This window comes from Doryrhamphus excisus, chromosome 4, assembly GCF_030265055.1.
Source record: "Doryrhamphus excisus isolate RoL2022-K1 chromosome 4, RoL_Dexc_1.0, whole genome shotgun sequence".
NCBI classification, from domain to species: Eukaryota; Metazoa; Chordata; class Actinopteri; order Syngnathiformes; family Syngnathidae; genus Doryrhamphus; species Doryrhamphus excisus.
Genome location: NC_080469.1, coordinates 6,664,309 through 6,679,911, shown reverse-complemented (window position 1 = coordinate 6,679,911; position 15,603 = coordinate 6,664,309). Strand labels below are relative to the sequence as shown.

Below are 15,603 nucleotides of genomic sequence, written 5' to 3'. Positions count from 1 at the left end.
GGAGTGAGCATTGCACATCTCTCCACTGCCCACATGATGGCGCTCGTCCAACATCTCTGCAAAAAATATGATCTCACCGGTAAACACAACCCAAGGACTCTTAGAAACTAACATGGAATCCACAAAAAATAAGCAGCGTATGTTTTGAGTATAATATACAATCATTGTGTATATGTTTGTCACGTGTTTCAGTAACAGAGCAGAGGTGGTGTCATGGTTTATTTTGAAATAAAATGGTACAAAGGAAACAATCACACAAATCAAAACGCTTCGATCGCTCGCGTCCAGCCGCTGCCTGATAACAATGTATGTTTTAAACACAGAGTTTGAGAGGCAAATATCTGCTCCAGGTCTGCGTGCTGCCAACTCACAAACTCAGATAGTCCACCCGAACCCAGAACCGAGATCAGGTTGGAGATGTTCGTGGAATCCAGCTGCTCTGAGTCTGAGTGTGCATCATCATCAGTCCTCATTCGTTTCCACGGCACTGGCACAAAGTCAGACAAGTAGAACTCTGGGTCAACAATGTGATAACTTGTGTCCATGCGTCTCTTTTTAGCATAGCACTGCGCGCCTTGAGACTGTTTCGGCTGCGCGCAACAGTCTGAGTGGAAGTATCCATTGGTGACAGTGGTCACCACATGCGTGTCCAAGTCCAGGACAGTTTTGTGGTTGGTTTGAGTGCTCGGGATATGCAACTCCCACGCAGGCTTGTCCGCACAAGTCCAAAAGGTTTCCGAAACCATGAGGTCCGAGTCACTTGGAGGAACCATTGCGCACGGGGAAGCGTCTTGGTGCGCCACCTCTGCAGGCTGGTGTGCTCCGCAGTGCCAAGTGTCCGATTCCACCCCGCTAAAGTTGCAGTAGAAGTCATTGGCCAACTCCGTAAAGCTCCCGGTCAGTTCGAGGTATTCGTGGGTCTCTCTGGCTGTGGTAACATCCTCATACTGGTGCGTCCTTGGCGTTGGCGACAAGTTCTTGCTCATATAAAACTGCCTGGCGTTTCTCAGCACGTACGTTACCAGCAAGTTCTTGTGAAGCTTGATGCCTCCTCTCTGCGTCCTGGAGCTCTGGATTTTCCTCAAAGAAATGGAGATCAGATTCTGTGCGTCAAAAGCACACTCCATCCTCAACCGGGCCACACTTGTCTTCCGGTCTCTCAAACGGCTTGCCTTTTAGCACAAGAAATAAAAGCGTCTCTATGAGAGATTTGTGTTTGGTTCGAGCAGACCATGTACATGGCGCTCCATGTCTACTCGGTCAGGGCATGGGTTTGCAACTCTCATATTTCCTTGCCACGCCCTCACGCAGACATTGTCCAATGGGAGGGAGGCGGTGCTTCTGTTATACGCAAATATCACTACTTGCCTCATTCAGAATGCACATAGAAGCGAGATGCCATGCTGCATTTCACTAAATGTGTTCCGGGCTTTTTTAAATAGCAGTGCACCTAACTTCACTGGCCATTGAATGGGATAGAATAGCACAGAATCGATAAGACCACAACTCATATACTGCACACAGAGAAGGCACCTCATAGAGCAACAACATATCACTAGAATACACAGCAACAACAATATTGTATATAATAACACAGTATAGTATGGTATACTCTCATGTAATACAGCATTAGTATAGTATAATGGGGGGGGGGGGCATTAAAAGCATAGTTAGTTATCCACTAGTGGTGTTATAGTGTCACTTCTTTGGTATAATTTCACATTCTAATGAGATCCAAATGATATCTACTAAGCTAATAATAACAGATGTAATTGGTACTTTCAGAGGTATCAATTTGAAACTGTTTATTATGGTTGGAGTGCAAGCGATACAGAAAAACTACCTCTCAGTATGATGCAGTGTTGCTGTACTGCACCGTAAGCCACAATTAATCATCCTATTAAATTATCATGTCTCCATCAGTAAAATGATTGAAAGTAATTGACACGGTCCTTGTACTGCTCTACCATTTATTTTACCTTCCGAGAAGTGTGTGTGTGGTTTATATAATACAGTAGAAAAATTGAGTAAAATATAAAGGAATAATACAACCAATACAACGAGAAAGAGTTGTAGCACTCAGCATCGAGCAGGAGAAGGTAGAATACAGTGCAGAGGTATGGTAGAATAGAGGGCTGCTGTTTCAAATCACTCCCATTATGGACCGCGTAATTGCTTTCTGGAGAGGTGCCAGCTTAGAAAAACTGCAGAGGTGCCCTTGAGCAAGGTACTGAACCTTCAACTGCTTAGGTCGCTCCCCCTCATGCTGACAACCAGCATTAGTGCATATCCATTCCATACACATTGAGAGTGTGAATATGGTAGTACAGTATGGTTGTACGTCGGTCTCTATGAAGAAGTGTCTTAACATTTTGTTTTACTTCCTTCTATCCATCCATCCATCAATCCGTGTTCTACCGCTTAACCTGTTCAGGGTCATAGTTGAGCTGGAGCAGGCTAACTTTCGGCCGGTCACCCGTTAACAATTAATTACAGCATATGTAGACAATTTGGGCTGCACGTTGGACAAGTGGTTAGCATGTAGGCCACACAGTCAGGTATCGGGAAGACCTGAGTTCGAATCTCCGCTTGGACATCTCAGAGTTTGCATGTTCTCCCCATGCATGCGTGGGTTTTCTCATATGTGAACCAAAAAAACACAATTTTAATTTTTTCTTTATGCTTCACTAATTTTTTTTAGTAAAAGCAGTGAGATTTTACACTTTTTGTGTGGTCCTTGAACACACCATTTTTGCAGTGTGTCTATAAGTGAAATTTACATACACTCATGGTCAGAAATTTAAAACTAGTTGAAAAATTTGAATAATTTACATTTGCACTGTTGGATAGGTTTTACATTTACAAAAAATGGGGGTGAGGAAAAAAAGTATGCAATTTATTTCAAAATCAGCTGATGAAAAAGTTTAAAACCACAACCTGTAAAAGCCAAAATACTTGAAAAAAATTTGGATTCAATGTCTTCTTTCGTCAGGTATCCACACTGTCATCGTCTCTTAATGGCAAAGGCAAAAAAAAAAAAGTTCTTTCTTTGAACACAGATTAATGAAGTGCATAAGGATGTCCTCTCATAGCATGCCATTGCTGCTGAGGTTGGGCACAGGAAGTAGTAGACCCCGAAAACATTTCACAGACCCTGAGGATCCGATTAGATATTCATCAAGACGGTACGGTCCTTGGCCCAATTTAAGGTTGTTACTGGTGTCGAGTGCAGTCCAATAACCATAAAATGGCATCTAAAAAAAGATGCCCATTTAATTTACACGGGGCACCAAACATGGGACAATGAAAAGTGGAAGAAATGTTTTTTCAATGATGAGAAAAAAATGTACCCTTGATGGTCTGATGGTTTCCAACATTATTGGCATGGCAAGGAGATCCCACCTGAGATGTTTTCCACATGGGACAGCGGAGGGGGTAACATCATGATCTGGGGTGCTTTTTCCTTCAATGGAACAATGAAGTTTTATATTGTGCAGGGGTGTCAAACGGCAACTGGCGTATGTGAAGATGTTGCAGGGGGCAGCCTGGTAATGGCAGGGTTTTTTAGGATGCTGCAGTTGACAATGTCCGCTTGACAAATGACTTCTTCCAGAGGAACAACGTCACTGTCTTGGAGTATCCTGCGCATTCCCCTAATTTAAATCCAACTGAGAACAGTTGGGGATGGGTTAAGATTTAATAATTCAACAATAACATTTGCATTACTGCATATTGTTTATTGTAATATCACATTGTATTTGAGATATTGCACAACTGCACATCATGCTGTGAAGTGTTTCTAATCTTATCTTAATTACTGGAGTATTAGTACTGTTTTTGGTACAGTTCTTGAAGTGGGTGTTATTACACTGTCCATATGTACCTGGTAAAGTAGAAGTTTGATTGTAGGTAACTTAAAGCATACATTTAGCAAATCATAAAGTAAATCACAAATGTGTTGTCAGGGGCTGTCAATGACGTCATTAGGACGGCCTCTCATAATAGAAAAATCGTCCCAACACTAAAAGGTATGAGGTAAAAGCTCTTAGTAGAGAGATTATCTGTCATCCCGCATCTGTTTGTGTGCATACGCAGATGGCTGACATCATACTGAACACCTGGATATTACTTTGATTTGCTGCCAAATAGGTGAATGAGGAGGACAGCCGCTATTATGGTTATCATGCTCTGATAATAGTCTGAACTTGAGCCTGGCGTGTGTGTGTGTGCGTGTGTGTGTGTGAGGTCTACCTCAAGACTCTCATTTAAAATGCACTGAGCAGATTGATACAAATGTATGGCACAGCACTGTATCGGGGTGGGCGGACTGATCCAAATTTGACACAATTGATACCAAAGGCAGTATCAGTATTAAGTTAATACTTCAAATTTTCATTTATTTTCTACTTTCACAAATATGTGTTTTTTGTTGTGTCAGATTTTCTTTCCCTTATTTCCCAGAGAAAACACATCTCACTCACTGTAAGTTCATAATACTACAAAACTGGGATAATTCCCTTAAAAGCATACATCATACATGTAACACTGCTCGAAAGCTCACAGTTTTTATATGTCTTTATGCTTACCTGATGCTTTTTCATCAAGTGTTGAGATTTGGAACTTTGTTTAACAGTTTTTGAATGCACCATATATCTTATCATCTCATATTCTCATTCGTTAGTGGTGATTACCTGATATACCTTTTATATATTAAATGTATTTAATAAGTGTGTGAGGCATACTTAGGGCTTAAACAATGGCAATTAAAGAGAGACAAGGTGGGTTCAGGAGCTGAATTCTAAAACATTTTTTTATTGCCAATGCTAAATCGGAGGAGAATGTAAATGTCAAGCCAATAGAAGGGTGAAGAGGGGGAGGACCAAGTCGTGTGCCAAAAAAAAATGTTATTTAGATGGTGATACTATCAGATATTATCATCATATCATATTACAAATAGTGTTTTGAGGACAAGACATAATTAGCATAATGACGCTTGGGGGCTATTTTGTGTCAATTTGACAGCGCTTGCATTAGTAGCGTGCTCGCTACTGGAAATCAGTAAAACATACAACTAACATAGCGATCTAATTTTTTATTTATTATGTATTGTGTAAAACTATGACCGGAACAACATCAAATTAAAAACACTAAATTAATACAGACCCTTTATCCATGAGTATCGTCTCACATATTAGCACTCAATAGGGTCATCAAATCTTACTTTTATATATATATATATATTTTTTTTTTTTATCATTGCGCCTGAACATTTCTCACGGCCCAGCTCCATTTTTCTATTATTATTTACCATCTTGCCCTTGGACACATGGAACTGAGGATCCCTGATCTAATGATTTTTTTACACACTTCATAATGGATAGCTTTTAGTCGAATAAGTCCTTAAAGACAATCATGCCCGCTAAACAAAGATTCCAGCGTTTTGCCTCTTTAACATCGAGCTGAAACATGCAGCTCTGTAGAGGATGCACACAATTACTTCAGTGGCGGGTTGCTTTATTTACATATGCAATATGCATAAGCAAGGTTACTGTGAGGGTGAAATAACAGCGAGATAGACAGAGGGAAAGAGGGAGGGGTTTGGTATGTGATGGTGATGGAGAGAGGTGTGTGGGGTAGGCAGAAAATTGGTGTTATCAATATTTAACCAACCCTTCCAGCATATTTATGGCAGACAATAGAACAGACATGCAACTGTCTCATTTGAGTGGGAGTCTATTTATTACATGCTGAAACCGAGGCTGTAAATAACGTGTTTATTGATACATCTCTGCTATACTTTCACAGTGAAAAGCCCATTTGGAATTATTTTTAACTCTTAACATATCTAATAATTGCTCTCTACCAGCCAGAATGCATCGCATATATTCATAATGGAGGTATTTCTACATATGGCGCACACATGTATGCTATTTAATCGCAATGAAAAGAGGGGAAAGAAATAAAACGTCTTGAGCTTTTTTTTCTCCCTTCACTCACACAGACCCGTGGCCTCTCGAAAAATGTTTCCATGTGTTGTGTCTGAGCACATAGAGAGCTAAGAAGCAAAACATAGTCTCCTCCAAACCACATGCAACAGATTCTTTCTGAATCCAAATAAATCAACTCTGTGTTTCAGATCATGTGACACTTTTTGAGCTTTGTGTTATTCCCACCATATCATGTTTCAGGCTCCCCCACCTGCCCCCCCCTCCCCCATCCCAGAACGCTTTTTACACTTATATATATACCCTGCACACACACAAACATACACACAAAACAACATGTTCGATCGCACATTCAGAGTTACCGTTTCCCGCTTGTATGATCACCTGTGCAGACAGAATGGCGTGCTTCAGTGTGACATGCTCAGGCAGGAAAACAGGAAAGGGAGTTCAAGGGTGTCCAACATGAAATGCGCACAGAGTTAGGGGAAACCCGGTGCTCATGGCAGCACTCCAGTTTCTGAAGAAAAGTAAAGTTTCACTTGTGTTTTACTTTAGCTTGTGAAAATATGTTTTAACAGATAGAATAGACTTTTAGAGCCAAATAATGCGATCATGACTTACTAATAACTTCAAAAGTAGCATTTAGACATGATTAAATATTGTACATTGTGGTTTATAACTTTGATAACCTCTTTTGCAGCCATGACATACATGTATATATATCTTTATTTTTGTGTTTCTATATAAATTCCTTTAAAGGGACTTTATGCAGCAGATTTCTGCAGCTGCCTGGAGAGCAGCAGCATTCATACAACGTACATTTTGCTTTGAATGCCCAAGGGTGCGAAAAGGGGACCATTTTCGGCCTGTGGCTGCCTTTTTTTAAATTGCCCCACAGATATATTTTGTAGAAATAAAGAAATATGGTGGCCGAGTGGTTAGCATGTAGGCCACAGCATGGAGATCGGGAAGACTTGGGTTTGAATCTTCGCTTGGGCATCTTTGTGTACCCCGCCTCCTGCCCAAAAGACAGCTGGGATAGGCTCCAGAATATCCACGGCCCTTGTGAGGATAAGTGGCATAGAGAATAGATGGATGGATAAAAAAATAAAGAACAGGTCTGGGTGTTGGTTTGCAGTATCAGAAATTATCTCATTATTTAAAAAAATATTTTTTTACTGGATCGGAGGGGCCCAAATTCATATACACAAGCAGATCACAACATTAGGTATACTCACACAATCCAGTGTAGTGCTGTAACATAAAAAAATAAAACAAATCCTCACACCTGCTTTATACAGTCTTTATTGTGGTTGTGGTTTGGGGATGCTGTAGAACTACAGAAATGTATAATACAGAAAGATGACCTTATTTTGCTCCATTATATATTTTTATTAATTTGCAATTTCATCCAGCCTGCAGAACCATTTGGAAAATAGAATTTTCCAAGTGGTGAAAATGGCTTTGCGAAGGACATCAACTGTCTGAAACTTTTTCTAAACTTCACTTGCCATCCATCCCTAAATGTTCTCTATGGAATTTAAATCAGGTGAACATGCGGGATGGTACAAAAGAGTGATATTATTCTCCCTGAAGAAGTCCTTTGGTCAAGCGAGCATTGTGAACTGCAGCGATGTCCTGTTGAACAACCACACAAGGGCCCTCAGTCATGAGGGATGCCCGCTGCAACATCAACGACCGTTTGACGACCCTGCACCATCTGAAGCTCCAATGTTCCACTGAATGAAAAAGCACCCCAGATCATGACGGACCCCCCTCCACTGTGCCGGGTAGAAAACATGTCAGGTGGGATCTCCTTCTCATGCCAGTAACGTTGGAAACCATATGAACTGTCAAGGTTACATTTTTTCATCAGATATTTTTTTCCACCTTTCATTGTCCCATGTTTGATGCTCCTTGGCTAAGTCTAAACGGGAAGTTTTGTGGCGTTGAAGGTGACGAGGTCTTTGAATTTGTTTTTTGTTTTTGAAACCCTTTTCCTGCAGAGGTCGTCTGATGGTTATTGTGCTGCAGTCGTCACCAGTAAGTGTCTTCATTTGGGTCGAGGACCGCCCTGTGTCTTGACGGACAGTCAGTCGGATCCTAAGCTCAGCAGATGTGTATTTTTGGGGGTCTACCACTTGACTTATTCCGTAATGCTCAGGATCTTTCAAAACATTTTTTAATGAGTCTCTTACTGCGTCCAACCTTAGCAGCAATGGTACGATGCGAGAGGCCTTGCTTATGCAGCTCGATGAATTGACCACGTTCAAGAGGAGAAAGCTTCTTAGCTTTAGCCATCAGGAATGCATGACCGTGTCAATGCCTGACAGAAGATGAGAATTTTGAACAGATTTTGGCTTTTAAAGCCCAAATGAAGGTTGTTACTGGTACATAGTGCAGTCCCAATTATCATCAGATGGCATCTGCAAGAGAAGGGTTTTAAGAACAAAGTACTTCTTCAAAGGCCTCGTCTCCTTCAACGCCACAAAATTGCCTGTTGGGAATTTGCACAAGAACACCAAAGATGGGAAATTGGAAGGTGGAAGAAAGTTTTATTCTCTGATGAAAAAAATGGCTTCCAACATTACTGGTATGACAAGGAGATCCCACCTATTGTAGGGGGAGCCATGTTGACTTTTCCTTGGAACAATGGAGATTCAGGTTGTGCATGGGCATCAAACGGCTGCTGGCTAAGGGTCCTCATCTGTGTGGTAATGACTGGGTTTTTCAACAGGATAACAATGCAGTTCACAATGCCTGCCTGCTAAAGGACTTCTGCCAGAAGAATAAGCTCACACAATTGCACCATGCTTCGTGTTACCCTTATCTAAATCCAGTTGATAACAATTGGGGATGGATGGCAAGGGAAGTTCACAATAATGGACATCAGTTGCAGACAGTGGAAGCCCTCCGTGAAGCCATCTTCACCACCTGGAACAACAGTCCCACTGGTGAGGCCTCTGCCAGCCAACGACAGTCATATGGGTTGTTCGTAATCCATTCATTTCTAACAATGGTCACAGACCCACCTAAAACCAGAAGTGGCTGCCTCAGGTTTATTATTTGTTAGATGCTAAATTAACAAAAAAATCTTCCATGGCTGTTGTTTTGCACCACAAAAGAGTTAAACCATTTTTGGTGGAAAGGTGTCTGTATTACAAAATAAATACATGGATCCTGCACTAACACCTCTAGTCTAGTCTATATCTGTTCTATATAGTCGTGAGCATGAACTGATGAAATGCCTGGTCAAAGAAGAGGTGAAACGTCTAAAATAATCTAAACATTCTAGACGCAGTAGACTGAATTCCCTGAGAATACATGTTAATATTCACAGAATAATATTGTCTTTGTAAAAGCATTACATTTATAATATGTATATCATGTTACAATTCACCCACATAACCAAGCAACCACAATCCCAAAAATGTAAAGAACACATCTATGCATTTGTGTCCTTGCAATCACATTGATAGCTTTAAGCCAATGTTCTATTCCTACACGTGCAGTGTTCCTGGTATATGCTTCATGCCATATACTGATCAATCAACTAGGCCTCTGAGGGGCGCAGTGTTCCCTCTACATCTGTCAGCCATTCCAGGCTCATTCATTGTCAAACAGGCTCTGCACCCTTAGCCGGAGCTGAGATGCAGATTTATGCCAGAGCAATGCTGGTTCTTGCATATTAGATGAAAGCCTTGTTTGCATATACCCGCTCTCTCTCTTCCCCCTCCCCTGCTTTCTCTCTCTTCCTTTTTTCTGAGGCGTCACTTTAATATGTATGCAAATGGGCTCCGCTCCACGGGCAGATATGTGTGGAGCCCTGTCCTGCAGTCAGGAGGTGTAGGAGAGATTGTGTTTGTATTTATGAGGCATGGGCCCTGCCGCTCTTGGGAGAAAAATGCAGCGCATAGTGTGGTGGAGGCTCTGCAGTGCAGGCAGAATGCAGATATGCCAATAACAGAGGTCATGCTTGTCACTAATGATAAGAAGAGACAATTAGACTGTAGTAAAGCTGTAATGTAACCTCCCCTATACACTCTTTGCATACACACAAACAAGGAGGAGCGGGAGCCCACGAATCGCTGCTCTGACAAGAAGAACAAAGCAAAAACAGGCTGAGGAAGAGATGCCTTTTCATGAATACTACCGAGGGTCTTCATTTTGTGCTGGACTTGGATGGGAAATCCTGGATAATTGGTGTGAGTAAAAGACAAAACTATTGATCCCTTGATTCCCGTGGGGAGGGGGGGATCACTGTCAGGGGCAGAGACAGAGAAGACAAGGTCAGGTCACCTATGAGAGCAGCACCTTCAACCCATTTTATCAATCTGATGATTTCCAGACAGCATGCAAGCCTTGGTTTGAATAACTTTCTCGAACTGTATAAAGTACATAACTGTTCAACACTATTTGTGCCTTCATTTTTCAGTGGGTTTTTGATCATACACCAATGCAGAGGTGTATGATGTAAAATTATAGAAAAAGCTCATACAACTTGCTCACATGTTATTATATTCAAACCATAATAATACCTTGGCTTGGTGCCACTCAGTAATCTACTAAAGCACCACACACACGCATGCAGAACTGTGTGCAAATCAAATGTTCTCTCGCTCTCTCTCTCTCTCACACACACCCTTCCTCCATCATGAATAAACCATACTGTGTCTATGAGTCATATACCACCCCCACATCCCTCTGACCCACTCCCCCTATTTGGTGCTGCTGGAGTTGGAAAAAAAAAAAAACGCTAATTAACGTGATGGCTAGCTCTAGCGCCTGTCAGCAGCTTGTGGGGGCCTCTCAAACAGCCAGACTCCTCTGGTCTTTGGTTTGAGCTGCTCTCTCCCCAACCACCATCTCTGGAGAACCGGGGCCCTTCATTCATATTCAGCCCCAGTCACAAGCACCTGGAAGCAGCCACACCACCACCACAAACACCTCCCTGCAACCCCCACAGTGTCTATCACCAACCTCTTCAGTCGAGCCCACCTCCTGTCAATGCCCCCCCCCCCCCCCCCCCCACATACACACTACTGGAAAATACCCCTCCCTATAGGATAGAATTGCAGTATTCAGTCTTTCCATGGAATTCTGGCCCACACTACATTTAAGAGATGTGCAGCTTGAATCTTCACCTAGGCGGTGACACAACCCAACTGATGGGTTGAGTCACCCCAGAGTGGACCAGGGAGAGATAGAGAAAGAGAGACAGCGAGAGCAAGAGCGAGCTTGCCTTGGTGGACTAGCTCGGTAACCATGACAACACAGCCGAGAGAGCAAGAAACAGGAACATACAGAATCTGTTTCTGCTGAGACTTGCACATGTGGCACAGTGCTGCCTTTCCTCTGAGAAGAAGTAGAAGGGAGGTGTGTGTGTGTGTGTGTGTGTGTGTGTGTGTGTGTGTGTGTGTGCCTTATGAAACATACATGCCGGCTGCCTCTCCAACCCAAACGTTCGTCTGTTTTATTCGCCGAGTGAGTCACAGACATTTGTGGTGCAACTGAGGCGCTCAGCCTCTTTCAGTGGCAGCTCTTTGTCTTTGTTTCCAATTGCAGAACGGTTTGAGGTAGAAGCTGGCGTGCACTATGAAGACATAAAACAAAAAATATAAAGGCAAGAAGAGACCATATTTTCCCTCTGCAGCCGTTGCTTTTGCCTGTTTTCTTTCTGTGCGCTTCTACGCCGCTCCCCTTCTGCCTGTCTTTTCTTTTCCCTCTTGCTCCCTCTTTCTACAGGCTCAGTCTAACCTCCCCCTCCCCTTTCCTCAAGGGAATAAAGGTCGTAACGCAAATGATTACTCAAACCCGGGTTGCCATAGAAACGCAGTCATGTGACTGGAGCAGGCATGCATAGACCACAACAAAGAGGTGGATCAGGAACCAGCACTGGAAAGAGCTGTGACTCGCCTTGCTGGTGCCTGCGTGCATTTCACTCAAATTCAGGCTATTAAAAATAGGCAAGCAGCATGAAACTAGAAAAGAAAAGCTACGAAAATGAGACTAAAAAAGAGCTGGGAGCTACGATTAGAGACTGTAATGAATCTAGGCTGTAACACTGCAGTGTGCCTTATATTCCAGCATTCACTAGCATACCAAGGGTGTGTCCTATTCATCATGTCCTTCTTGGAGGCAGAGCTCCGGCGCCAGTTGTCTGGAATTTGTGAAATGGCGTCAGTTGTAGGACTGTAGAGGGTGGTAGATTTGTGTGCTTCTAAAACAGGAGTTGGAGCAGCAACTTTTGGGTGCACAACTCTTTGAAATCGTTCCCCCTTAAAACTAAGTCTTGCTTGTAAAGCCTATAGTTACTTTATATGCTGCCGTTACTTTGTTTCCACAAGTAAAGATTAACTAAGACTAAAATAATAATGGAAAACAGAAAAACTCCCTTAAAAAGCCTGAAAAAGACAAGGCGGTGGTGTAGAGGAACACAATGTATCCAACCAGACATCCTGCTGTTTGTGATATATGTGCATAACTGTAACTTTTAACATGTAGAGTGGATCCCCACAAATGTTTTGGTCATTTTTCTAAAATAGAAAACACATTTAATTCCCTCTAAGTCGGTAATAATTTTTTGATGAAAAATATGCATGTTAGGAAAATTGGAGACTCTAAATTTTCCATAAGTATGAATGAGAGTGTAGATGGTTGTTTGTCTATATGTGCCCTGTGATTGGCTGGCGACCAGTCCAGGGTGTACCCCGCCTCTTGCCCGAATACAGCTGGGATAGGCTCCAGCACCCCCCGCAACCCTCGTGAGGAAAAGCGGTAGAAAATGAATGAATGAATGAAATATGCATGTTAGGGAAATTCGAGATTTTAAATTGTCCATAGGTATGAATGAGAGTGTAGATGGTTGTTTGTCTATATGTGCCCTGTGATTGGCTGGTGACCAGTCTAGGTGTACTTTCTGACCCAAAGTCAGTTGGGATAGACGGCATAAAAAATGTACGGCTAGGAAGAAAATAGGAAGGTGGTGTTCACATTCATCACTGCCACATCATGTCTTTGGGAACAGTTCCGTCTTCAGTGAAGATAAAAGTACCCCTAAACGGGACCCATTATGCAAATTTTTTTACCCTTTGTATTGAGTTGTGGACTGCTATAGAGCAGCTACACACAATAACCTGCACAGAAAACTTTTTAGATTTTGCACAATCTGCACCTATTCCAGCTGTATTTGCTTGGATTTGTGCTTCTCTGCAAAACCCTCATTTTAATTTCACCCACAGCCCGCCTCCTGAATATGAATAAAGTATTTGGAGAGCCAAAGGAAAAGTCTTTAGGAGGTACTGGCAGCTTATGATCTATTGGCTGGAGACCCCTGGCTTACTGTGTATGAACTCAGAGTGGTAATGTAGCACTACTGGTGCGGTGGAGCTCAAGAGAAGCCGAATGTTGGCAACATTGCCTGCCCAAGGAAGAGCGTCCATTGTGGGACAAACTTTGTCAGAGGCGGCGTTGGTGCAGTGGAGCTCAGAAGCTGGACATTAGGGCAACGCGTGGCGCACAGCGTGTCTGAAATCAATGCATCAAGCTGCTTCTTGCTGCAGCAACAATTTGGCGAATATTTCACATTCATGTTCACAAAAACAGTCCTCGTGTGAAATGCTGTTGACAGATCTATCTATCTTATCTGAAACTTTAGCATTGTTTAACACAAGAATACAACATTGTAACTACATTTATCGGTCATAAAAGTGGAAAAAGCATTACAGGTCCCCTTTAAATGTTCATTAATCTCTTTTATTTGCTATTTATATGAATGAAGAATTGTTGTATGCATGTGCAACTATAAAAACGTGTTTTGAGAGTCAACCGCTGGTGACATCATAGACGGATGACTGTGCAGACTTTCGGTTCAGGTTGCTATTTTGTTTGCAACCTAAAATGATTCTAACAAGGATGTTTTGTGTTGAGAAAATACATAAAAACACAGTTGGACTCACACAGTGTGTTATTAACACAATAAGAAATTGGAGTGAGAACTTTTTTTTTTTTGCAAACCACCATTCAACTGAAACAGGCAGTCCATCAAGCTAAAAAAAAACAACAACCCTAAAATAGAAATAAAATATTGAAAAAAGGACCCAGTAATGAGTAGCTGCACCATGGCTGTTAACCACCTTAAAAATGGTTTGTGCATGCTTGATGACATTTTTTCTCATCATAGACTAAAACTTTCTTCCACCCTTCAATGTCCCATGTTTGGTGCTCCTGTACGGGCAGTTGTGTGGCTTTGGAGACAAGGCCTTTGTAGATGTTTTTCTTCTTAAGACCGTTCTCTTTCACATGCACTCTGATGGAAATCAGCATTCTGCACCAGTAACAATCTTTAATTGGGCCAAGGATCGTCACGTTTATTGACAAACAGATTTTTGCTTTTAAAGGCTGTGCCTATTTCACTTTAATAGTTGTTTGTAATAAATTGCTTAATTGCTTGTTTTTGACTCACTCCCATTCCTTCTTTTGCATTTTGAAGTTCTGCTTATGACCTCCTTAAGATCAAACAGTGCAAACTGCTCTTAAAATTTGGATCAGGTGTGTATATGATTGTAAGTTGTTTCTAGAAGTAATTATATAAACGTGGATTGAAGAAATGCCTTTTCCTGCAGCTAGCTGGGACAACCCAACAACCTCAGCGAGCCTCTTTAGCGTGAGGTGGAGGCGGCCCCACAACAGGTTTAAGCACGGTTGTACATCCAGCCAGTGAATTTGACTCCATTACAATTCCATCCATTTTCTATGCCGCTTATCCTTACTAGGGTAGCGGGGGCATGCTGGAGCCTATCCCAGCTGTCCAGGCACACCCTGGGTTGGTCGCAGGGCACAAATAGACAAACAACCATTCACACTCACATTCATACCTATGGACAATTTGGAGTCACCAATTAACCTAGCATGTTTTTGGAATGTGGGAGGGAACCGGAGTACCCAGGGAAAACCCACGCATGCACGGGTAGAACATGCACACTCCACACAGAGATGCCGCTAATATTATATTTATATAAGTGTGAGGCATATTTAGGGCTTGAACCTTGATTGCGCATTTAGCTTTTAGCTTGTTAACAATGGCAAATGAAGAGAGGGTTTTGGAGCTAAATCTAATCTAATGTTTCCATCAGTCACTTTTATTGAAAATGTTGATCAAAATTGGAGGAGAATGTCAATATTTTGCAAGTAGAAGGGTTTAGAGGGAGCGAGCCTTGCATTAAAAATAGACATTCTTATGGGTGTATCAACTACTTTGCATCATTTGCTGATTGGCTCGGAATAGTACCGCCGCAACATCTGGGAATGCATTGAATACATTTCCTAAATTATTATTACCTCACATCGGCCATGGAAGAAACAAGTATGAATGTACTTAGAATGTACTTAGAATGTTGACATCTAATGAAGCATTCGTGTCATCTATGGTTTAGCCATCCAGGTTTTCTGCTACGTGTAATGGTTCGTGGTTCACTGCCACAGTAAAATAAAAACTGCCATACCTTAGAAATTTGTTTTATTTTTACGTGAAAACAATGTAAGTAATATAGTGTATGAATGTACATATATGCCATATCATGGGGGCCCTTTATGGTTGTGTGGGCCACACATCACCCATACCATAACTGTCACTTTTCAGATGTCGACATTAATTAAG

At 41.9% G+C, this 15,603-nt stretch overlaps 1 protein-coding gene across 1 annotated transcript; it reads right to left on the bottom strand.

Annotated features, from left to right (window-relative positions):
• Positions 1–204: 204 nt before the first annotated feature.
• On the bottom strand, positions 205–1,259 carry LOC131128306 (immediate early response gene 5-like protein). Its single transcript, XM_058071020.1, has one exon. The coding sequence runs from the start codon at positions 1,125–1,127 to the stop codon at positions 261–263; it is 867 nt and encodes a 288-aa protein (XP_057927003.1). The 5' UTR covers positions 1,128–1,259; the 3' UTR covers positions 205–260.
• Positions 1,260–15,603: the final 14,344 nt, after the last annotated feature.